This window comes from Cololabis saira, chromosome 8 (assembly GCF_033807715.1).
Source record: "Cololabis saira isolate AMF1-May2022 chromosome 8, fColSai1.1, whole genome shotgun sequence".
NCBI lineage: Eukaryota > Metazoa > Chordata > Actinopteri > Beloniformes > Belonidae > Cololabis > Cololabis saira.
In genome coordinates, this window is record NC_084594.1 from 17716458 (window position 1) to 17740708 (window position 24251).

The following is a 24251-nucleotide window of genomic DNA, read 5'->3' on the forward strand; positions in this document are numbered from 1 at the left end:
ATCTGGCTCTCTTTCCCTCTAGTTATATATTCAGAAATGAGGAAAACAACTGGATTTGGGCTATGGGCATATCTGCGCGGCGACTGCTCCCTCCTGGGAGCTCGAGTCGTTCCTTCAAAAGTGGTGAAACAGAAGTTCTCCGCCGCGCCGCCTTACTTTAATTCAACTTTCTGCAGGAAGGCAGTCGCGCACAAGTGGCAATCCCCAATCATAACAAATGTATGCTAATTATAGAAATGCAAAAAAGGAAATCATTGTTGGATAATCACAGCACCACGGGCCGATGAGCCACTGCTGCTTGTACAAAGAGATAAACATGGAGGGGGGTATTTGGTCAAAGTAAAACAGAAGTTGAGCATGTAGAACCAATTTGCCCTCCTCGGCAGGTTAATATAACGCTGAATACATACTAGACCGTGGTGTTTGAAGACCAAAATTACAAAGCAACAAGTCCACAACTGCTAATGGAGAAATTAGATTTCTTTTTCCCATTAGGATCAGCGACCGTTCTCGCCCATCTCCTGTAAAGTCATCTCGACCCTTCCCTTTGTGCGTCGTGAGTTCCAGCGTCAAGAAATTAGGTTTAATTTAACTCTGTTATTCAGTCATTTTTGACCGCTCTGCACGGAGTAAAAGCAGAGACCTGCAGTGTGTGGGGGGGGGGGGGGGCGAAGGAAAAATGCATGAGAGGAAAAAGGAAAAACTATTGTTGTGCAGTATTGCAGGGCTCCTTTACATCTCTCATTTCTGAGCCACCTTCAAATAAGAGCAGCACTGCTGACCGAGTCCAAATCCAAAAGCAATTTTCTCCATGGAAATGGATCTCTATTGATCCTCATCCTGAATTAATTGGCTCCATGTCATGTCTATGTAGGAATCAAATTGTGTTAGGGAGTGTGTGCGCGTGTGTGTGTGTGTGTGGGCCAGTGTGATGTATATGTGAGTGTTTGTCGGATGCGTCTTTATGTTTGCCGGGTCTTCGACAGCTGTAATCAATGAGCCATACAATGAGCGTAGATTTGTAATATGGTCCTGTTGCCGCCTTTGATCAAGGTCAAAGATGTGCGGTGCGAAGTGCTAACAAAATACTGCTTCACAATTTACACAGCCAGAGTCGATATGCTGCGGTCGCAGCATTGTTTACGCAACTCTGGAGGCCCAATTGGTTTTCCATCAGACCTGTCGGCGGCGTGGACACTATAATACCGGGGTGGAATGAACTGGAATCCCAGGGCGGCCTTACAGTAGCGCCGTTCCTTCTGGCCCGATATTAGACCCTTAGCTTCAATATGAGCTACATCAGTTCACAGTCACTATGATTTACTTCTGTACCTTCAGAGATGTCCCCCGACTTGGAGCTCCCCTCTTTGCCGTTGTCTCCCGTCGTCTCCACCGTCTCCTCGGCTGATGGCACCGCGGGAAGCCCCCGGAGCTCCTCCCCCCCGTGTGGAGCTGAAGAACCGGGCTTGGCCTCCGCTGCTGCTTCCGAGGCCCTGGAAGGTACCAGACATTAGCTCAGTTAAACCGACGGCGAGGGCTGTGTGCCTCATTACGAGTGTATGTCAGTGAGAGGAAGAGGAGGCTGAGTGGATGGAGGAGGGAGTCAGAGTACTTTAAATCCAGGCTTAGAAAAGCACACTCCCTAAAGTCTGACAGAACACACATTCCTACCATCAAATTATTAAGATCTTTTTTGGGAAATAGGAGCACAGATGTGTTGTTTTTTGCTCTCCTCGTATGGGAAGAGTTTCTAAAAAAGTCCTAAAAAAAGATTGTTTAATAAAAGTGGTGAAAAGTGCAAGCAGGGGCTGAAAGACCAGAAAAAAAAATGTTGGGCTATTTAAAGGGGACCTATTATGAAAAACACGTTTTCTCTTGATTTAACATATATAAAGTGGTCTCTCTTCAGCCTGCCAACTCAGAGAAGGAGGAAAGCAACCAAATTCTGCAGTGTCTGTACAGCCGCCCGGATGACCCATCCAGTGTGATGTGGATCTACGAGCCGTTCAGATTCTGCTCCCTTTCGTTACGTAACCAAAATGCGATTTACATAGGTTGGCCTCCGATGCGTCAAACCACGCCCACAACTAACTCCGTCGGCCGGAGCTTCCGCCATTTTTTCGTAGCGGTGTATCGTGTCATTCAGGCAGCCAATCAGCACAGTGCCTCATTATCATAGCCCGCCCACTCAGAATCCCGCATAGATAATGAGGTTAGAGACTGGGAGGCTGCAGACATGGCTCAGAGGCTGAATTTCTAGTTTATTTAGCTAAAACAATCAAAAGCTTGTTTTTAAGACATTCAAGGCCTGTTTAAAATAGGTATTAGAAGCCATAATAGGTCCCCTTTAAGCAATGCACCTGATCTGACTCTGTGGCTCAAACTTTCTCTCCCAAGATGATGCTGTTGTGAAATCAGATGAGCCAAAGCTTAGTTATTAAGAGCCGTCCCAACAACAGGTATCGATCAAAACAAAGTTTTAAGCCGTTACGTAATTTCTTAAAAGAGAGAAGAAAAAAAGACGCAATCTCAAGTTAATTTGTTCTCTGTTCTCTGTCATATCGTTGTCTGCCACACCTCCAGCTCGCTGTGATCAATGTTGGCTTCTCGAATGAAAACATGCCCCCAACCAGCCGTCGGAGACAGACTCCGTAACATCACAGGGGAAAATCTTGTTGACACAGCTATCACTGCCCGTGTTGACGCTGCCAGTGATTTTTTTCTGCTTCTTTTTTCCGGTCCTCCCCCACATGACTGATAGCATGACAGCATCCGGCACGGAGGAGAGTCCCGTTCTCTAATTAAATCTGCCCTCCTTCTTTGCATCAAATAAGTGCATTGCCCGCAGCGGCCAATTACAGAGATATGGAAAATATTAAGACAAAGAAGACATGCAAGCAAGATATGTGCCCCAAATGCTGTGATTTGCAGACGCCCTGCAGACGCCCTGCAGACGCCCTGCAGACGCCCTGCACACGCCCTGCAGACGCCCTGCAGACGCCCTGCAGACGCCCTGCAGACGCCCTGCAGACGCCCTGCAGACGCCCTGCAGACGCCCTGCAGACGCCCTGCAGACTTTCACTTCCCATTTAACAACAATGGAGGTACAACAGTCTGTATGCAACTGCCTTGCAAGCCATTAGCTTTCACTGGGGGGGGTCCAGCGTCGGGTGAACCGGGTCTTATGATCCAGAAAGAAAAGACCACAGGACATGTCTCCAGAAAAAAAGAAGAAAGAAAAAGAGAGCAACACCACACCCAGGGGTGTGGTGTTGCTCTCTTTGGGGGCAGGTAGTTTGTGGCATAAGGAATATAGAGAAGAAGGATAAGTACATTTTAGTGAACAAAAAGGATCCATCAGGCCAGACCGCTGCGTTTTCACATTTTTATACAGGTTAATATGTAGACCTCAACAAAATTAGTTACAGTTAAGGTCAAACAATTGCAACTTTGGGGGGGGGGGGATTAAGGAAATAAGCTTTTTTCCTCCATATCTGACTTAATTGGCGAAACCATTCTAGTTTTAGAATATTTTTCTTTGCAAAATGTCTGAATATTGAAAGAGGGAATTTATTATTATTATTAATTATTATTATCATTATTATTACTCTCTTAAATTCAAAAGTTGGCAAACGTTACATTAAGTCGATTGTGGCTTTGAACAGTTTGGAGAACTCCACTCGATGATGTTTTGACGTTAGAGGCTTCTGATAGGCCGCCTGGATCATCCGAATTAATTGCAGGTGCATCAGTGAATGTATTTTATGTATTTTATATCAATTATATTATATTATAAATATATTAATTATATTATATTTCAAACGTAAGGGCCTCATTGCACAAAAAAATATATAAAGAAATCAATCAGTCAATGGCGAAAAGGACAGTGAAGCTTCACAAGTCTGCTTCATCCTTCCATCCAATGTCCAGATGCCTGAATGTCCACTTCAAATAATTTGATTTCATTTGATTTGATTTTGTACATGTAAAAAACAACAATTCAAGTTAAGATAAGAAAACAAAACAACAAAACAAAGAATGTCATACTTTAACACTTGATATCTTAATTTACATGTGCAAAAGGGAGTAGGAAGAAGTGTAAACTAATAATAATAATAATAATAATAATAATAATAATAATATGCACACATGTATAATACTGCTCAGGAAGGAGACAGCTGATTCATCCAGGTGACTAGCATGCTTTGGAGTGAAATGTGCAAATGAACCCCAGGACAAGTCAGACCTTGTAGAGATGTTGGCTGAAACCGGGAAGAAAACGTCATCGTCCACCGTGTTGATCCACATCACATCATGATGGTCACTGTTATTTTCAGTGATAAAAGTGGAGGCTTGCAGGTGTCAGAGCACCATTCCAACCACGAAGTATGAGCATCGTGTGTTGGGGCCACGTATATAGATAGATGGCGTCAAGAGGAGCGAAGATTATGTGGATTTACTGAACCAACATCAAGCCAAACAGACAATGACCCCCAGTCATACCTCCAAATGAATGGCTTAAGGACATCATATTAAAAGGTATCCACAAATCCCAGACCTCAGGCCCACAAACAAAACATCTGTGGGCAAATTAGAGTCAGCCCCACCAGATCTGTCAGGAATGGGCCAAAATTCCAGCACTTTAGAGGCTCTTTTAGAGAGCTATACAAATATTTGAGCAGTAAAATTAAGGGTCATTAAGCAACAACCAAGTGTACAGTATGTTAACTACTTTTAGAAACCAAAAAGGAAAGCTTTCCCCCCACTTTACTATGAGAGAAGAAAAGGTTTGTCATTCTGTAGACTGTCTTGGCTTCTGCTCGTAACAGCTTTAGAAGATGTGTTGGTCTAGTTTTCTAAACTGTAAAATGCTCTAAAAAAATACAGTCGCTGTTTCACTTGTGTGCATTGCATGTCCTTCCATCTGGAGGGAGATGTAACGGTGTGCCAGCGAGCCATCTTCCAGCAGATGATAGAAGTCGTTTGGTTTTGCAGAGGTGTCAAACTCCAAAACGCTGCATACTATTACCATGATGCATTCTCCGTGGAGCGGGATCATCCGTCTCCATCGGAAGGACAAAACCCATCTCCACCCACATAAAAACAAGAAACAGAACTATCTGTCAGAACGCTTCTCACGACAAACTGATCTTTGTCGTTAAGATTGCCTCACAAAAGCCGCGGCCGCTCCACAACAATGCCGACACACAGCTTGTCTGGCTGACTGCACGCATTCACATCAAGTTTGATGGATTTGAGCAACGCAGCTATCGATCCAGGCATATCTCTGCACACCCCTGCAACACTTATCTGAGCCTATAAACCCTAGTGAGTCATATAGCTCAAGGAGGGAGACGGGAATCATTTGTCGATGCAAATGGCCCGGCCCGGCGAGGAGCGCAGCCTGCTGCAGGAGCTGCCTGAATGCAAATCTCCAATTCCATCTGTTCCCCTCGGCAACGACGCCAGGGCTCTTACCTGTCCTGCCCACCTGAATCTCTTGGGGACGGCTGCTATAACTGTGCAAGGACTGTGTTGACAATGCTGGAGCTCCGTTTGTCCTCCGTTTGTGCTCCATGAAGACTAACTGAAGGATATCCACAATGCTTGGCGTTACTACTCAAGATATCAGGCAACAGCAATTGTGAAAAAGATTAAATGTTGTGTGAAATGTGCATAAAAAGAGAATTCAATGATGTGGAAAATCCTCCATCACATAATCCCCACAGAGCCAAGGATCATTGTGTAAGAAATTTCTCCATCTTCTTTCTCCATGAATCATGTTATCATATGTTGATTGTAAAATATCCAAAGTCTTCATAATTTCATGCTGATTCTGAAATTCTGAAATTGTTTCATACTTTGTCGACACAGATGTTTTTTGCAAATCGGTGAGTGACAATCATCTCACCGCCCTGATACCAGTTAACCTAATTGTTGGCAAGATGTTCCTCCAGTTGTTGGTTTTTTTCCCATTACCACTTATTTTTCCAGCCGTCTGTTGCACAAGTCCCGACTCTTTTTGAAAAACATGCTGCTGCTCTATTAAAGGGGACCTATTATGGAATCTAATACCCATTTTAAACAGGCCTTAAATGTATTAAAAACAAGCTTTTGATTGTTTTTGCTAAATAAATTAGAAATTCCGCCTCTGAGCCATCTTCCCATTCTCTAACCTCACTCTCTATGCGGATTCTGAGTGGGCGGGGCTATGATAATGAGGCACTGTGCTGATTGGCTGCCTGAATAACGCGATACACCGCTACGGAAAAACGGCGGAAGCTCCGGCCGGCGGAGTTAGTTGTGGGCGTGGTTTCACGCATCGGAGGCCAACCTATGTAAATCGCATTTTTGTTACGTAACGAAAGGGAGCAGAATCTGAACGGCTCGTAGAAGCCACATCACACTGGACGGCTCATCCGGGCGGCTGTACAGACACTGCAGAATCTGGTTGCTTTCCTCCTTCTCTGAGTTGGCAGGCTGAGGGGAGACCACTTTATATATGTTAAAGCAAGAAAAAACGTGTTTTTCATAATAGGTCCTCTTTAAATTCAAAAGCTACTATGTTTCATGAAACGATTAAGCCTTGGTTTAAACGTCTGGTATGTTGTCCGTGTTCTGCTGAGAGTAAAATCTGGGTTCATGACATTTGTAACTTGGTGCCTGATGACACATGTTTGATAAAAAGCTCTCTGAGAGGTCTGCACCACCTCCAGAATTTTAGGTTTTGTTTTTTTTTTAATTTATACAAAGAAAGAATTTTAAAAACTATATAACATATATGAGTAGAAAAAATAACAAAATACTCATACAGATACATACAAATATGAATTGGATAACTGTTAAAGACAAAATTGAGGATTTTCTTTGTTTTAATGTATAATAAACACTATAAATTATAGGAGCTTCAGGCTCATTTTAAGAAATGAGACTCTCTAGCGCCACCCTTCACCACGACGGCTGTTGGGGGTACTGCAGCCAACAGTGAAGCCGGGACGGGAGAACGGGGAGAACGCACATGCAGCGTCATGTGACGTCACATCCGCAGCCCAGCGCGGGAAATTCGGGACCGAATTGCAGCACATTTTGCAGCACACAGCCTGTTCAAGGCAAAGGAGAGATACACTAGAGGGCTCATTCTTTTGGGTTTGGGACTCTTCACCTGACATTATTAGTAGAAAACTTAAAATGTATACGCATTTTTTTCATAAATCCTGCCACAATCCGGCCTCAAGCTCCTTTAAATGTATGTATTTGTATGTATGTATTTTTATTTGTGTTTTACATTTAAAACAGGGATATTTGACATATTCTACATAGAAACTCTGTGCCTTTGTGACGAACATGGTTTCTAATGCCTTTACAGTTTCATCCTTTTTCTTTTCTTTTGCTTTAAAAAAAAACAAAACTGCCTGCTGGTGTAATGAGGTGAGAGGTCTTGGAACAAAGGGGCTGGGAAAAATACGTTTTCTACAAGGAGCCTTAAATGAGTTTCTTTGCAAGGGCAAAAGTGGAAAGCAACAACAAAAAAAAGTTAAATTTATACTCTCCAAGTTTAGAGGTATAAAGGTAAAAAAAAAAGATACATTGGTGCCATGTTGTCATGGTAGGCTTTGCTCAGACTGTGCAAAAGGTTTAATGAAAACTATCTGTCAAGAGGTAAAAGGTGATGTCAGAGGTAAAAGCAGGCTTCAAACGCTGGCACATGAACCTAAATCTGAGAGGAGAGAAATGCTGCCTGGAGCTGGGGAGCTGAAACCGGTGGAGTTGCTGCCACTGCAGAGATCAGAAGAAGAAAAAAGAAAAAAAGAGACAAAAAAAACATCTATTCTTGCAATAATAATCATAAAGTAATTTTGGCAATATTATTTTAAAACTGCTGACAGATCTGGGGGATGTGCTGACGGTTTTAACACCCAGATTCTGGAAAGTGCTATTGATAGTGCTTCTTTAAAAGGCGACACTATTGACTGAACCGGAGAGGAAATGTGCACTCAGCACAAATCTCTGGGCATGAAAAATTGCCGAGACCTGCCTTGACTTTATCTCTCCCGCACACACAATCAGGCACATATACAATCATTGGTGGACTGGCGCATGCACTCTGCAGACACGTGTTCACGCACAAGCGGGCAGACACCTGAGCGCAGACGTCAGGCCCCCCGTTTCAGCACAGGAAAGCCCACAGGAACCCGGACTCTGGAGTCACACATGACTAGAGGTTTCTGCGCACACTTCCTAGAAGCACAGGTGGCCACATCCAAATGAGGGCCCCTGCATTAGGCCTGTGTTGAAAAAAAATTTGATTTTCCGATTCTAAATCAATTTTCATATTAATTCCTAAAAATCGATTTGTATGTCTAAAGATCGATTTTTTTTCATCATTACATTACAACTTTTGGTATTTTTTTTGTTTATGCCCAAAAAATAACGTTTTGTTGGAAACGAGAATAACTGGTGCCATGTTTTTGCCTTTAAATATGTTTAAAGATGAAAACATTAAAGTTTCCAGTTATAATTGCATCAATTTTCTATTTTTCATTACTTTATATACTGTCTTGGGGTTACATTTGCATAAAATGCTAAAAACCAAATTTTCAAAAATTAAAAAACGAAAAAAATAAACGAAAATTGAAAAAAATAAAAACAAATGTGGGAAAAAAATAAAAACAATTTCATATGGCCCATACCTCTGTTTGCTGCCCTGGATCTGTTTGATAATTCTGACCCAAACAATGTTTCTGAAAGCAGTTATATCAGCATTCTGGGAGGGGATTGGTCCTTACAGCCATGATTAGCTGCCAATACTTGCTGTTGAATCTCAATATAATACTAGTATTAACATGTTGCATAACTACACAGTCATATCATTCATGCAACAGCTCAAAAAACATTGGAATTGAATAAAATCTTGATAATCAATTCTGAATCTTCAGAATCGGAATCAAGTAGTAAATGTCAAGAATCAATCCCAAGCCCTGCCCTGCATGGCTTCATTTTGTAAGATGTGAAGACTAGAGAGGGATGACTCTTAACAAAATATACACACGAGACTGTTTGAGGTTCATCTTCACCCGTTTTAGCTCTACTTAGAATAAACAGACACAGATGTGACTGAAAAGAGGTAGACGCGGCGTGGCTAGAAAGCATTTTTCCTGATCTGATTCGGGTCGCTTGAGGAAACCAACCGGGGTGCCTGTCTGAGTTTAAGCTGGCCCCCGAGCGAAACATCCTTCAGGAAGACAGTCTCATTCAGCCCGTCAGCTCCTGGGCTGCTGAGCTGCGGGTGACTTTGACCGCTGACCTCCTGCAGGAGCTGCAAAGGCGAAATGGCAGTTGCCTCCCGGGAATCGATAAACTATCACATTATCGTTTACTGCGCCGAGGCCGAGCCATCGAACTGGCTTCTTCATCGCGTGAAAGATGATGCCGACCTGCATCAGCGTTGAGGTCATTTTATTTATACTCGGCCTGGAGTTATAAGCTGGACTATAATGTTTCCATGGGATGGCTCAGCCATGAAACTCTCAAGCAAGCTGTGACTTTTCACCTAAACAATCATGCAATTTGTTACACATGTGTCATACATGCCATCTAGAGAAAATTTTTCCTTAACCCCCCCCCAATGAGCCAATCTTGCACTCAAAGAATAAAGTGCTCTATTGTCTACGGAGCTTTTAAAGGGCTTAAAGCACCTGAAAGTGATAAAGCGAGAAAGAATTTTAGTGATTCAATTAACCGGACAAATGAAACTGAAGAAATGTAATTTATTTGAAGCAGTTTCTTCAAGAACCAGTCCCAATTTAGCATCAATCATACACAGTCTACATACAGTTTAGAAAAAGACAACTTTTCCTATTTTAGATGACTTTTTTGATGATTTTATTTGTAAAATATCTAAATGATAAGAGACCTGTTTCAGAGTATATTTGACTTCTTTCATCAACACCAGAGGTCGACTGTGACGTTGAACAGCTCAGGGAAAGTCCCACACATTTTCTGGCATCAGAAGCTTCTGGCAGACTAACTGACATCATTTAAACTAACTGTGGTTGTATTTTTAAGGCACACCTTCCATCACATGGGTCTCTTCGCGTGATATCATGAAGGAAAAAACAAAAGGAAATCCAGTGAGATATGTGAGAAAAAGGAGAATCGTGGACCTTCAGAGGTCTGGTTAATCCTTAGGAGCTATTTCCAGCTACCTGCAGGTCCCACGTGCATCTGTGCAAGAATAACACGCATGTATTGAGAGCACGTGTGCACACTGTGTCCAAAATACGCAAATGAGCATCAGAAACACAACAAAAGGGCCCGTAGAGATGGCTGCCAGGAGCCAGGGAGAGAGTTTTCTTTTTTCTTCTCGCAGTAAAGCTCTTTCATGAACTGAAAGGTCACACATGAGAGAAACGGCTGCCCCAGAACCTCAATAGAAAAAAGACATTTTACAGCTTCCAGCTGTACAAAGATCTTACGTTTTGGATACACGTTGTGGTCTGACGACTCTAAAATTAAACTGTTTGGTCATAATGATCAGTTATGAGTGGAGGAAAAGAACAAAAACAAACTTGCAGGGAAGCACAGCTGTAGCAGGATCATGACGCGGGGCGCTTCGCCGCAGGAGTGACTGATACACTTCACAGGGGGGAATAGAAGTAAGGGGGTGTATTGAAGCAACAGCTCCAGCTATCAGCCGAAAGGTTCAAGATTGGGTGTGAACAACAGGAGAAACTGTGACGTTCAGCACAAAACATCAGCTGTATTGTGACACGACTACGTTTTCAACTGGAGGATAAACATAACCATTACACGTTTGCAGACTGGGCTCCTGTAATAATTACTCCTCAACCCTGGCATGCCATCCAGGCGGCTCTTTTTATGCAGCAGGCGTCACGATGACTCACGTCGCCCTGTGATTTCCCTCTACAGCCCAAGCAGCAGCATCACTTCATACGTGACGTGTCACGCGGCATCCAAGTACTGTACAAACAGATGTAGTATCACATCACAGCGCCTCACAGCCGCTGCTGCGCGTTGAGATGGAGAGTGAGCGTGGCATTATCTCAGGCGTAATGACATAACGCTGATGCGCCGGGGCGCTGGGTTTACTTTATGCACTGCCGTTTAGTAATTTCCCCCCACGCTGTGATAGGAATCAGAGACAACTTACCAGCTGGGTGACTCGGTAACTGGAACATCTGTCAAGACGAGGAAAACGGCAAGAATTAGACAAACTATTCCCGTGGAAAGAAAGCACAGACTTTACTTTTTTTTTTTTTTTTTTTTTCATTTTAAAAAACGTTTTAGCTTTTGTATGATAAAAACTAAAATGGTACAAACAAAAACATAAACAGCTCTTTCACATAAAGGGTATTTGTGTTCAGTCAACACTAAATTGCAATGTTTTCTCACAGCAAAGGTATGCAAAAGACGGGTGAGGTCAACTTTAGGGTGTCATTGATTCTTTCTGGATACAAGCAAACAAACTGATGTCATGTGGTGGGGGACGGCTCCGACTCCCGGCTCCCTTCAGCACTAAACTGCATAACAGACCTCCACTGCACATTATCATCATCTCCTAGAATTCCCCTACGCATCTCCGCAGCCCACTTAATGGATTACCGCACATAGACTTAGCAGAAAAGCCTTTTAATTAACAACTAATCGCTTCACTTTGTCCAACAGAACCTCTCCAAGACCTAAATCTCCTGCTTTATCAAGGCGTGTAATTACCAGAGCCTGTTTGGCAACATCATCCAGGTGGCAAATACCTGATATATATTACGCTTATTCATAATTACCACCCAATTAAACAGAAACCTAACTCTTCTGTAGGATACCCGTACGCTTCAGGCCACAATCAATTCCTGCCAACCAGAGATTAGAAGACAATTTGACTATCTTAAAGTTACTCGCGGCCACGGAGGATCGATCAGATTCCGCTGAGCAAATAAACATCAAGTTCATATCTCAGAACTGGCTTTTCTGAGATGAGTTATTGTGCTGTGGGGAAGTGAGATGTATTTAATTGTTGTGTTTGTGGGTTTGACGCGCACGTTGAGAGGATTACGGCTAATTAGAGCAATTCGACAGTTAACGCGCTATAACAAAATTATTTGCATTGATGAACGAGCGACAGAGCATTAAATCAGCCGTCCGTGAGTCGTAGATGAGGGTAATTCATTCAGGTTTTACTTTTACGTCTTGTCATCTATGCAACTTTAGAGTTATGTTTGAGAGTATTATATCCAGGTTACTTTGGGTTAGCCCTGCCAAGCCCCCTACTTTACACCACTAATCAATAAACAGACACATTCAGAGGGTTCCCATTTACTTTATTCCTTATCGGACCACAATGAATAACAATTACTTTTCCCTTGAAGCCTAGCTCTCAAAGAATATTGCCAATTAATTTACTAATAAACATATTATCAGGACATACTAGTAATGAATTAATGAATAAATGCTCCATTCCTGATGAGTACAGCTGTACCAGTGCTGGAAGTAGTGCTGCGCCTTGTGTTGACATGACGCAATTGCTAATTATAACTCTACCTCGTCCTCTCCCCAGGAGCTGAAGCCCATCAGAGGTAAAGAAGAGCGTTATTCTAGCAAAAAATAAATACAAAATAGTGGGAATCCTCTAAATCAGGGGTATTCAACTATATTCGGCCGGGGGCCACATCTGCAAAAGGACTGTATGGAGAGGGCCGCACAATTTGAAAATGTGGGGGTTTTCAAAATGTATTTTGCACTCAATACGAAAACTTATGTAAATATAATACATTTGTATTATACATTTGAATATATCTAGTTTACATATGAATTATGTATTAATTGCCTCCAGATTTAGTAATTGTGAATGTTAAATATACCGTAATATTCAGATAAAGAAATATTATTTTAAATGCAAGTTCATTTTGAAACCATGCATAGTGCAAACTTAATGAAATTGATATTGACCTACTTTTAATAAAACACGCCATAATGACAAAGCACCACTTTCCACCAAGATTTCCTTATTTGAATATTATATTAAGCATTGAGCACAAGCATTTCAGTCCATAGTAGCCAGTTTGATGTTATAAATAAGCAACCAAAATATTAACCATAAGCTCTTTTATTAATGAAACATCTGTGCATTATATCAGCAAAACAAAACAATCACGAATTATAGGAGGCTTAGAAGTTCCATCTGAAATGCAAAGTCCTCACTTATTCAAATGAAAAAAATTTCAGGCCAATCCTAGAAACCTAATGATGTAAACAAGTCCTCTGTACAACGGAGGTTAATAATAATGTGACAAACATTAACACTGTGCAACACTGGCAAAAAATCCGAAGTAAAAAACATCTCCAACAGAGATTAACATGTACAAACACTATGCATCGTTAACCAACTAAAAAAATGCTACCAAGCATCTTAAACTTAAATGTGATATGCATTCTCTGCACACATTACAAATAAAAATCGCACTTTGTGTGAACGCATTCCTGGCATGTCTGTCTGCCTGTGTGTCTGCCTGTATCTGTTAGCTGTTATTAACTGTTCGGTTTTTTCCCCACTTATTCCACCGAACACCGAAAGTGTTTTTTTTTGCTATTTTCGGCCGAACATTCGGTGCATCCCTATTATTAAAAAAAAAAAAAAAAACAACAATCAACAAACACCCCCTTTTTTGAAATATGACCAGGGGCCACATAAAAGCTCCTGGCGGGCCGCATGTGGCCCGCGGGCCGCCAATTGAATAGCCCTGCTCTAAATGCTTATGATGAAATAGTCGTGGTAACCACACACTCAAGGTAAGACAATCATTTTCCTAAATAAAGAATTGCCCTGCAGACCATACCCAATGTTCCAGGGGTAATAAAGGCTAGGAGGCTAAAAAAAATAAAGCTAATAGATCAGACAACCTGCAGCCTCAGTTACGTTGGTTATTATAGCTTTTAAACCCCAAACTGGACTCGTCTCAAATCTCAAAGCTAAGTCAAACCTTCCAACTCCAAAAGCAATTGGAAAAAGTGTTGCAATCAGGGCAAGTCTACCTCTCGTGACACGGCATCCTTCCTACACACGGCCATCAGACTGTGTAATAGCACACTGGGGAGAAGTGGAGGGAGGGTTGGGCGCTACCACAGCACCGCAGGAAGTACTGTGGTCAATATTTAGGACTGTAGAGGTCATCATTCCTAACCTGTCACTTTCTATGTCTCTTTATGTGACACGTGTCAAATGCATGTGGCAGTTATGGACCCACTCGGAGCAGACTATCTACAGGTGCTAGAAAATAGACAGCTACAAATTGACCATCTGAGAAAGTTGTGTATTTTAAATTTTACGAACGTATGAAGCTACTGCTGCTAACAGCCGGGCCCAAGAATTTAAATTCAACTCAGTCAATCAGCAAAATTTCTGAACTAATTCACCTTTATAATTATTGTTGTTCCCAAAAAACTCTGTTACCTGCGGTGGTACTTGAGGCTGCGTCATCGGCGGTGGTAACGCCCTCTGGTCCAGCAGGAGTTGGTGATTTAGGAAGCTCTGGTGGTGTCGCTGACACCCCGCCTGATGTCTCAGTTTCCTCCTTTTTGGACTCTTGGACGGGTCCAACGCAGTCGGGGGCGATGTTTTTACCGGGTTTCTCTTCATCCTCGCTGTCTTCAAACACAAACTCTTCCCCTTGCTCCTCGTCGTCCTCCTCTTCGTTGTCTTTTATAGGTTGGTGAGGCAGCGGATCAGACATTATTGCTGAAAAGGAGGCAATAATAACAGTTATTATGACAAGACTTTCAAAGATATGAGATAAAATAAAATGTCTGGGTGCAAAGTTTCTACACTGGCACGTTCAAATTAGAGAAACAAGCTTTTTTACAGTACGTTAGGTCTCATTTATGGACATTTATTTATACCTTCTTGAAAGTTATATTCACAAACAATTATTTCATGTTAAAGTATTGTATGAGTAAGAAAATTAAAATAACCGAAATATATAAACACAGCAGATGCAGGGAAGTTATTTAAAAAAAAAAAACGACTTCATTTATTTAAATTGCTGCAATGTTAAAAGAATAACTGGTCAGTAGAAAAATCCTGTAACTCATGTGGAAAAAACACCCAAAATACAACATTTCATTATCTCAGTAAATATCAGATATTGTATCGAAAATATTTCTAAATTCAGGAGAGAGTTTTCTTGTTGGAAAATTATTCTGGAAAACTAAATGCCACCCTTTTATCAAAAAACTGTCTCCGGCATTCAGGACCAACTTATCTCCAGCTTTGAATAACACGAATGAATAATCTGAATAATTCAACGACTTCTGTAATATTAAAATAAATAAAAATAAAAATGAATAGTGCAGTACAGATAAGAGTAATGTGATGTTTCCTGAAGGTTTTGAAACTTGTCAAACATTGCTACACTCCGAATCAAAACCAGGAGAAATATTGTAATCAAACGGTAATCTGCAACTGATAAGATGCACTTAATATGAGGCAACATGCACTTTCAGTTTAATAGGAACTGTTTGGATTAAGGCGCAAAAGTAAATGAAATGGAAGCCTGCAATGTTCTCTTATCTCTGCAAACATGCCAAAGCTGCTTAAAAATAACTTCCACATCTGAGATATGAAAAAAAAAAAAGAAAAAAGAAAAGCCCTATAAATCTATGTAAATCCACTGAGCTGAAATGAATTGTTCACTCCCCAAAAGGTTTTGTCAGTACATCAATTAGAGTGGACTTTGTGTGCAAACCCATGCATTGCAGATCCTGTTTCTATAGAAATCTTCTGACAACCTACTGAAATATAACTAAAATCATGTGCATATTATATTTCAGATGCACACACACAAAATAAGGAACATTGTAAATAAAGCATATGGTGATTAGGAAGACTGTTTGTTGAGTCAAAGTCTCAAGAAGCTTAGTGGCAGATTAATTAAAGTGCTTCCACACAGAAGCTAAAAACATGTGCCCTACCATTACCGAAGTTATCTAGGAGGCCTAATTTATTTCATCAGTAAACACATGAACCAAAGCATGCTGGATATTTCAAGAATGAAATTAAAAGATTGAAATAAAAGTATATATATCCATACATTTGCAAGGTCCAAGCATGGTTTAGTTGCGCACAAATAAGAAGTCTGGCAGAAGTACGGACAAGTGTTATGGCTTAACCTCATGCCAATCAGACCTTCCCACCACCACCTGCTACCATAAAGAAGAAGAGAATGAGAGAGAAAAAGAGAAATAATAGGCAGGATCTTCTAGGAAGTAAGTTAAACTGTTGTTGCTAACATGTACTAATATTGCACTAAAGGTGTTCTAGTTCTAGTTACTGTTATGTACTTCTATGGATTATGACTAGTGCAGAGGTTTCTGGGCGAGGGGAGAAGAGGACGGGAGGGAGGGGGAACGACTGGTTACTGGGAACTTGTTGGGCCATACACCTGGGGCCTCATGTACAAAGAGTGCGTGGATTTCAACATGAATCCGTCCGTGGAATTCTTGCGTACGCAAAAAAAAAAAATCAGATACTCAAAACTGTGCGTACGCCCAAATCCACGCACGTTTCTTTGAACATCACAATCAACGTGGATTTGAGCGCACATGCGGGAGCACAACCTGTCTCCTCCCTCATGTAAATATATTTAGAATATGATAATGAGGATAATTATCTATTAAAAACCACTCAGCCTAACAAATAACTTGCAAAAACAAGTAAAACAAATTAAAAAAACATCGGCTGTGAGCTTGAGACAGTCAAAAGTTGAGGCCTGGAAAAAATAATTTATTTGGGGGCATTTCTTCCAATTTAAGCTGCATTGCATTATGGGGATTGTTGTTCTTTGCTTTGTGATGCGTTCTGCGAAGAGTTGTGGTTTTATTATAATTGTAAGGATTTGTGAATGTTTATGGGCAGCGTTAGTGCATCATTACACTCTGCTTTTCTTTTTTTGTATTTTAAGAACCGACACCAGAACTTAAAGGGGACCTATTATGAAAAACACGTTTTCTCTTGCTTTAACATATATAAAGTGGTCTCCCCTCAGCCTGCCAACTCAGAGAAGGAGGAAAGCAACCAAATTCTGCAGTGTCTGTACAGCCGCCCGGATGATCCATCCAGTGTGATGTGACTTCTATGAGCCATTCAGATTCTGCGCGATTTACATAGGTTGCCCTCCGATGCGTGAAACCACGCCCCAACTAACGGCCGGAGCTTCCGCCATTTTTTCGTAGCGGTGTATCGCGTCATTCAGGCAGCCAATCAGCACAGTGCCTCATTATCATAGCCCCGCCCACTCAGAGTCCTGCATAGATAATGAGGTTAGAGACTGGGAAGACAAAGACATGGCTCAGAGGATTTATTTCTAATTTATTTAATAAAAACAATCAAAAGCTTGTTTTTAAGACATTCAAGGTCTGTTTAAAATAGGTATTAGATGCCATAATAGATCCCCTTTAAGTTTGCGGGACGAAAAACAGCTCCTCGTTCCGCTTTATTGTCACGCGTATTATATACTAACGGGTCAAGCCCAATGTACACGTTTATTGAGTCCTACACATTGTGGCTGTCCGTGATCACCTCTACAACGTGAACAACATGAACTTATATTTAAAACATGAAGCATTACGATCTGATTCCTCTGGTGCAGAAAGACAACTTGCGCCAACAGGATTATCAAGGTGCAAACGTGAGAAATAAAGAGACAAGTTGCTGTAACTCAGAGTGTTGCATCCGCACGAGGAGAGACCGGTCTTAGTCCCGGACTCCATCACCGGAGAAACACTTTCTGGAGTCCTGCAGCACCTGCAGCCGACTCGATATCAGACTCTGAAAGTTGCCTAAACATTCAATAAAAACTTAATTCATTCAACTTCATTCATTCATTGCTGAATCACATCAGTTCGTACCAACCAACCTTTCTGTGACAGCTTAGTTTTATTTTAAAAGACGACTTTACAGAACCGGTTTTTCGCTGCAAAATGTATTTTAATGTTTTTTTCTGTCCAGACACAGTTGGGATGTTTTTAGGATCTGGCTTTTATCTCCAGTAGTCGTCCCATACGGTCGTCATGGCAACTGAGATGTCCGACCTGTCAGCAGCTCCAGCTGAAATCATCATGTTGGTCTGAACCGGAGCAGCTGGTCCAGTTCAGGACAGAGATCCAGATCCTCTTGGTACCTAAACCAGCTGATGGTCCAGTCTTAGTCCTGGACCAGCAGATCGGTGTGATCTGATGCATCAGCAGGTTCCTCTAACGGAGCCAAAGCTGCGGGATTTGCGGGTTCCATCGTTGAGCTCCTGCCTTTAGTTGTTTGTTCAGATCATGTGGTTGATTGTGAGATTGTTGCAGCTCCACTCGTGTGTAATTTATCTGGTGATGTTGGGACTGTCGTGTCCTTCACGTGTGGTGGTGAACTTATTGCTGACGTCACGTTTCCTCATATTCTGCACTTCACTGCATCCCCAGCAGGATGTCGCCAACTGTCAAAACCTCAGAAAAGTGCGTACGCCAGACATGATTTGTGCGTGGAGGACGGCAACTTTCTACGTTCAAATCACTTTTCAAACACCCGACCGTGAGCGTAGAAAGTTGCGTACGCTAAGAATGGGCGATATTTTACAGTTCACGATAAACCGTCATTTGTCATCTCGCGGTAAAAACGATTAATTCGCGTTGATGACGTTTTTGTGTAAAGCTGATTTATGGTTCTGCGTTAAATCGACGCAGAGCCGTACGGTGCGTGTCGCCGCGTACCCTACGCCGTAGGCTCTGCGCCGATTTAACGCAGAACCATAAATCAGTCTTAACAAACATGGCGGAAGGCGGATCTGAGAGCGAGGAGCTCCTTGTTAAACGAGGATCCAGCTCCGTTATCTGGAACTGGTTTGGATTTAAAAAGAGTGACAAGGAGCAAACATCATCTATTATATGCAGAGTGAGTGCAAAGGATGGCAATACAAGTAATTTATTATATATTTTACATTATATATTATTATATATAACATATTATTATATATAACAGCTGCTGCTGAGGTCTCCACCAGAGTGGTGTAATAATTGGTGTAGTTTAGTAGCATTTAGTATTTTTTTAGAGCAGTGTTTTGGGGGCTCCAAAGACTGAATGTGGTGATAGATTTATAGTTAAAAAGATGGAGTTGAATTGTTTTTTTGTTTTTTTTTTTTTAATCGTCATTTTTATCGTTATCGGGATAAATGCCAGAAATGATCGTGATAATTTCTTTAGTCCATACCGTCCATACCGCCCATCCCTAGCGTACGCACGTTTTTTGTGCGCCACACGTTTCGTGCATGAGGCTCCAGGTGACTGAAACTTTGACCTTTTCATGATATGCTGCCCCCATCTGGACTGGAGTGGTGTCAGGCTTGGACACGGTGCCTTTAAACTGGCTGTTTAAAAACGTGTAGTATTCACTTCAGCTTTCGACACGGGTGTTTGATTTTTATTCAAGGACGGTGGATCAAGATGACTCATGCATTGCATGTCTCCATTCTAAGCGACAAAAACACACACTGCAAGCCACATTTCAGCACCATAAGCTATTATTTAAGAACAAGTTCAGACAGAGTGTGTGTACATACAGCTGAAACCAGAAGTTTACTTACGCTGTGCAAAAAGACAACATTTTTTGTCTCACTGTCTGAAGTTAAATCAGACTAAACTTCTCCTGTTTCAAGTCAGTCAGAATTACCAAAATTATTTCATTTTTCTAAATGCCACAATTTCTTAGATAATTTTATATTACTTTCTTTGAGGTCAAAAGTTTACATATGCAAAGAGTACTGTCTTTAAATAACATGGGGAAGCCCAGATGATGATGTCATGGGTGTGGAAGCTCCTGATAGGTTAACTGACATCATGTGAGTTAATTGAAGGAACACCTGGGGATGTATTTTAAGGTCGCACCTCAAACATATGCATTTTAAGCTGAACAATGTGGAAAAACTGCAGATGTCGTGTCATTCGTAAATAGACCAATACTGGGTTATTATTACATTGATCTGATTTGTAACCTTGGAACCTCCACAGAAAATAGCGTCATCCTTAAATTGTCAGGAGAATTGATTTTATTATTACACATTTTCAATATAAAAAGCACATTTTTCCATGACACACTTTCCCCTAAGGTACCAAATAACAGCAAACTATTATTTAATTATTTAACGGGGTGGGGTCTGTTTTCTTACATGTTTACACATCACTTCTAAGCATCTGCTTTGCATTTTGAGTAGCCCGACAACGCTTTCAGTCCTGGAACATTGTCGGACCTGAAAGGTTTTGGTTTTCTTTGGGAAAAATGATGGCATGAAGCGGAGGCGGACGAACAAGGGACAAATGCCCGGAGACATGTCACAAGCGGATGCCATTGTTAACTGGTTTCTTGTTCAACCTGCATAAAACAGCTGTCAAATAGTCTGTAATGCTCTCTTTGTTCATCCTCGTTTTTTTGTCCTACACTTCAGAAAAAAGGTGACAGCTTTGAATCCTTAATTACTACCAGACAATGTTCGAAGAAAGGTTTGTCTTTAAAAAGTAAGATGCATGTGAAAATAGAAAGGGCTTTTATTTCCTGTGTCTATTCTCTCCATATTACCTGACCTATTAAGAGGTAGATTTCTAATGTTCTGTAAAAATCTACCGTCCTTGTTTGGGGGGAAACCACCTTTCTAAGTTTAAGAGAAACTTTTCTGGTTTAACAACAAAATTGCGCTTCACCTGGAAAGTTATTTAACTGATGTTCAGTTTGAACTTAACATGCTGCAGCATGACAGGGAGTGAATTTGAGCTCCGAGGGAGAGGCGAAGGCACGCCATTGATTCTGTTGCTTTGGATTTACAATACCGTATCACCCTGAAAATGAAAGGCAGCGCCATATTTTTATATATTTAATCATAATTATCTTGCTTTGCAATTGTTTGAAGCCAGAATCATAAAAAATTTGATTAGTTGCACAAATTGGGAATAGACTTGTGTTTTTTCTACTTCAAATTATCAAAGTTTCGTTACTTTCAAATAAAGTTTGAACATATCTTTAAGAGAAAAGGATTTCAGATATTGGGTTTTAACAGGGGGGACATTTACAGCTCACAACAGATGCTGCTGTTATTACACGGGCTAATCAATGATACTTTAAGGCAGACTCGTCATTTGAAAACTTTTGGAGTTATACTGAAAAAGAGACCTGTTTTAAAGAACGGCAGTTTCTTCAGAAATTTCATCTCTGCTTGTTTACAACCAGAATATGCCTCTGCAGCGTTTGGAGCACTTTTGCTGCTCTGTGCCGAGAAGCAGAGTTTCTTCATCCGACCCACTCATTGATCGCGCCAACAATGGTGCTTTTGTGGAGGGAAAACATGCGTTGTGTTCCCAGAAAGCACTGTTTTTACATTCATCACCGCACCACTGATTAGCTCACAAGGCCACTGCGAGCTGTGAGCCGTGATCTGAGGCACGGCCCCTGCAAACTCACTGACAAAAGGATTCTTTTCAACTGCAGAAAGTCGCTCTTTACCTAACTTAAAAACCTGCAGTGTGATTTTCCGGTGGAGGTTAGTGTCCCTATTCCTCCACAGGTGGAAGCGATGCCGTCTGGGCAACCATCCTGAACTGTTCACTTCAGTGAAGGAAACAACAAACTTCTGAGATTTAATCAATATCCACATTTTCCTTAAAAATCAGGTTTAAAATGGATGTGTTGAATGGCAGGTTTCCTAACACAAAACTGTATCCCTGATGTTTGGCCGGCAGGAAATTAAAATGACAGCTGTCCTCAGCAATTTTCTTCAAGAGAAGGTATTTGGAAAAAGCCATCAAACAAACTCCAGCTTCAAACAAATAAAGCGCCCCATTGGAGCTGTGTGAAAGCTGTTCTTGTGGGAAAAATGAGATACGTCACAGAATAGAGATGAAACCAACTCCTACACACCCTGTCCGTGACCTACATAGAGCTCTGAAAACTGCCTCACTGTGTACCAAATGTGGTCATGACTGCAGGGATGATGCATTGTGTACATTTTATAGGGAGCTCTGCAGCCCGTCGAGACACACAATTGTAGTAAACCTTTTACACAAAACCTTCTTGTAATCTTCCTTTGCTTTTAATGTGGCATTTGTTAAATCTGCATATTCCTCCACCTTTTTTCCCTCCATGTAGTGTTTGACTATTAGAGTTGGATCTTATGTGTTACTCCATATTAGCCACCTGTTGTATTGATACAAACAATTCAAATAAATGACCCTTTAAATCATAAAAAGGCCCTATAACTATTAACCGGATGTAAAACCTCCGTAAAACTACTTCAGTGACGTATTCTGAAAATTGTTGAGGTCAATTTAATCGATATGTTTATTCTAGTATGTATCATGACATGTGTAATGTTACATTATTTCCTCTTCTTTTATAAAAAATAGAATCCCTTGTTCAAATATTTACTGCTTAATTATCCCAAAACCTGAACTGGCCACATCTCAAGGAGAAGTTTTAGACCAGACGACAATATTAACACCTTCAGCTGCAGCCCATAACACACTGCAGTTCTTCACGCGCTACCTGAAGAGGTGTGTCGGGCATATCCAACCTGAAGGAGGCCCCGGGGCAGAAATATGACGTACCGCAGAGATTACATCTCTCAGCTGGCCTGGGAATATTGTAAACATCCCAGAAAGGCTGGAGAAGGTCGCTGAGGAGGAGGAGGAGGTCACGACCTCCCTGTTCAGGCTGATGCCTGTACAACCCACACTTGGATAAGTAGATGGACGGCCGGACGGACGGACGGACGGACGGACAGACGGACGGACGGACGGAATGTTGTGGTTGTAGAATTTACACATTTGAGGGACACAAATGATCTTCTACCGGTACTAATAAGTACCGGAATGGGACTCCACTGCAAAGCCAACGATGCACGTGGATGTTAGAGGTCCACACACCTTCTGAGAACCAAAACTACAGAAGTTATATTGCCAATATTCATGCAGATGCCAGATTTTGTGAAAATCTACATGGACAAAGAGCTGAGGACTTCCCCCAAACAACCAGCTCATTTTTCACCAGGAGGATTTCTAGGTTCTCACCCAAGACAGCCAAGATTAACAAACACAACACCGTGATAGTTTATCTTAAACATTGCAGCATTATTGTTGGAGGACGTTCACCATTACTGAAGATGCTCTGGGAATGTTCACTCACTCATCTTCTTCCGCTTATCCGTTCTCGGGTCGTGGGGGCAGCAGCCTCAGCAAACATGCCCAGACTTCCTTCACCCCAGACACTTCCTCCAGCTCTTCCGGGGGGAGTCCGAGGCGTTCCCAGGCCAGCCGAGAGACATAATCTCTCCAGCGTGTCCTGGGTCTTCCCCGGGGTCTCCTCCCGGAGGGACATGCCTGGAACACCTCCCTAGGGAGGAGGGACATGCCTGGAACACCTCCCTAGGGAGGCGTCCAGGAGGATCCGATACAGATGCCCAAGCCACCTCAGCTGACTCCTCTCAATGTGGAGGAGCAGCGGCTCGACTCCGAGCTCCTCCCGGGTGACCGAACTCCTCACCCTCTCTCTAAGGGAGCGTCCAACCACCCTGCGGAGGAAACTCAGCTCTGGGAATGCTTTAATGGTTCATGTTTTCTCTGGGTGCCTGAGAAACACCTGCACCTTTAAAACGTCTGCTACTTTTGGGATCTGTAGAGCTGCATAAGCAGTTTTAGCTGCTGATTGTTAGTGTTTGACCGACTGCAGGAAACGGCACACGCAGTGGACACTGACGACAACAGCAGCAAACGGCAGCTGGGGATGAGCAGAATCGAATCTAAGAGAGAGTCGCTGTGAGCGCCACCGCTGTGGGCTTTTTTTTCCTCCTTTTTCAGAAAGTGGCACACAAGCACTGAACAGACAACGATGGGCCACTGACAACAACAAACAGTACCAGGCAGGGATGTTTCTGCCTCTGGCTCCACTTCCTCCCGCAGCCTCCGTGTGGATTTCCTACCAAGAGATTCATATGTGACTTGGCCAATTTAGCAACTGCAAACAGCTCCTTGAGAACAGACAGAATATCTCTTTCTTTGGCTGTCAAAAGGCATAACAATCTAAGTGGGAGGCTGTTCACAGGAATTTGTGGATTTCATAGATTCGCTTTAACACAACATTGCCCTAGCAGAGATTTCTGAACAGAGAGGAAGATAAGCCCGTCGCATTATATGTTATGAATGTTATGAATATTTTAAA

The 24251-nt window shown here is 41.9% G+C and overlaps 1 protein-coding gene across 3 annotated transcripts in view; it reads right to left on the reverse strand.

Annotated features, from left to right (window-relative positions):
* arhgef10la (Rho guanine nucleotide exchange factor (GEF) 10-like a) overlaps nt 1–24251 on the reverse strand; it is a 164678-nt gene that overhangs the window by 133491 nt on the left and 6936 nt on the right. For 2 of the 3 annotated variants that reach the window (XM_061726951.1, XM_061726950.1), the window contains exons 2-4: nt 14465–14749; nt 11171–11198; nt 1333–1493 (exon numbers count right to left, since the gene is read on the reverse strand). In XM_061726951.1, coding sequence (XP_061582935.1) covers nt 1333–1493; nt 11171–11198; nt 14465–14744 — 469 coding nt within the window. In that variant the 5' untranslated portion in view covers nt 14745–14749. The remainder of the gene's footprint in view (nt 1–1332; nt 1494–11170; nt 11199–14464; nt 14750–24251) is intronic. The other variant, XM_061726952.1, reaches the window with a different exon arrangement.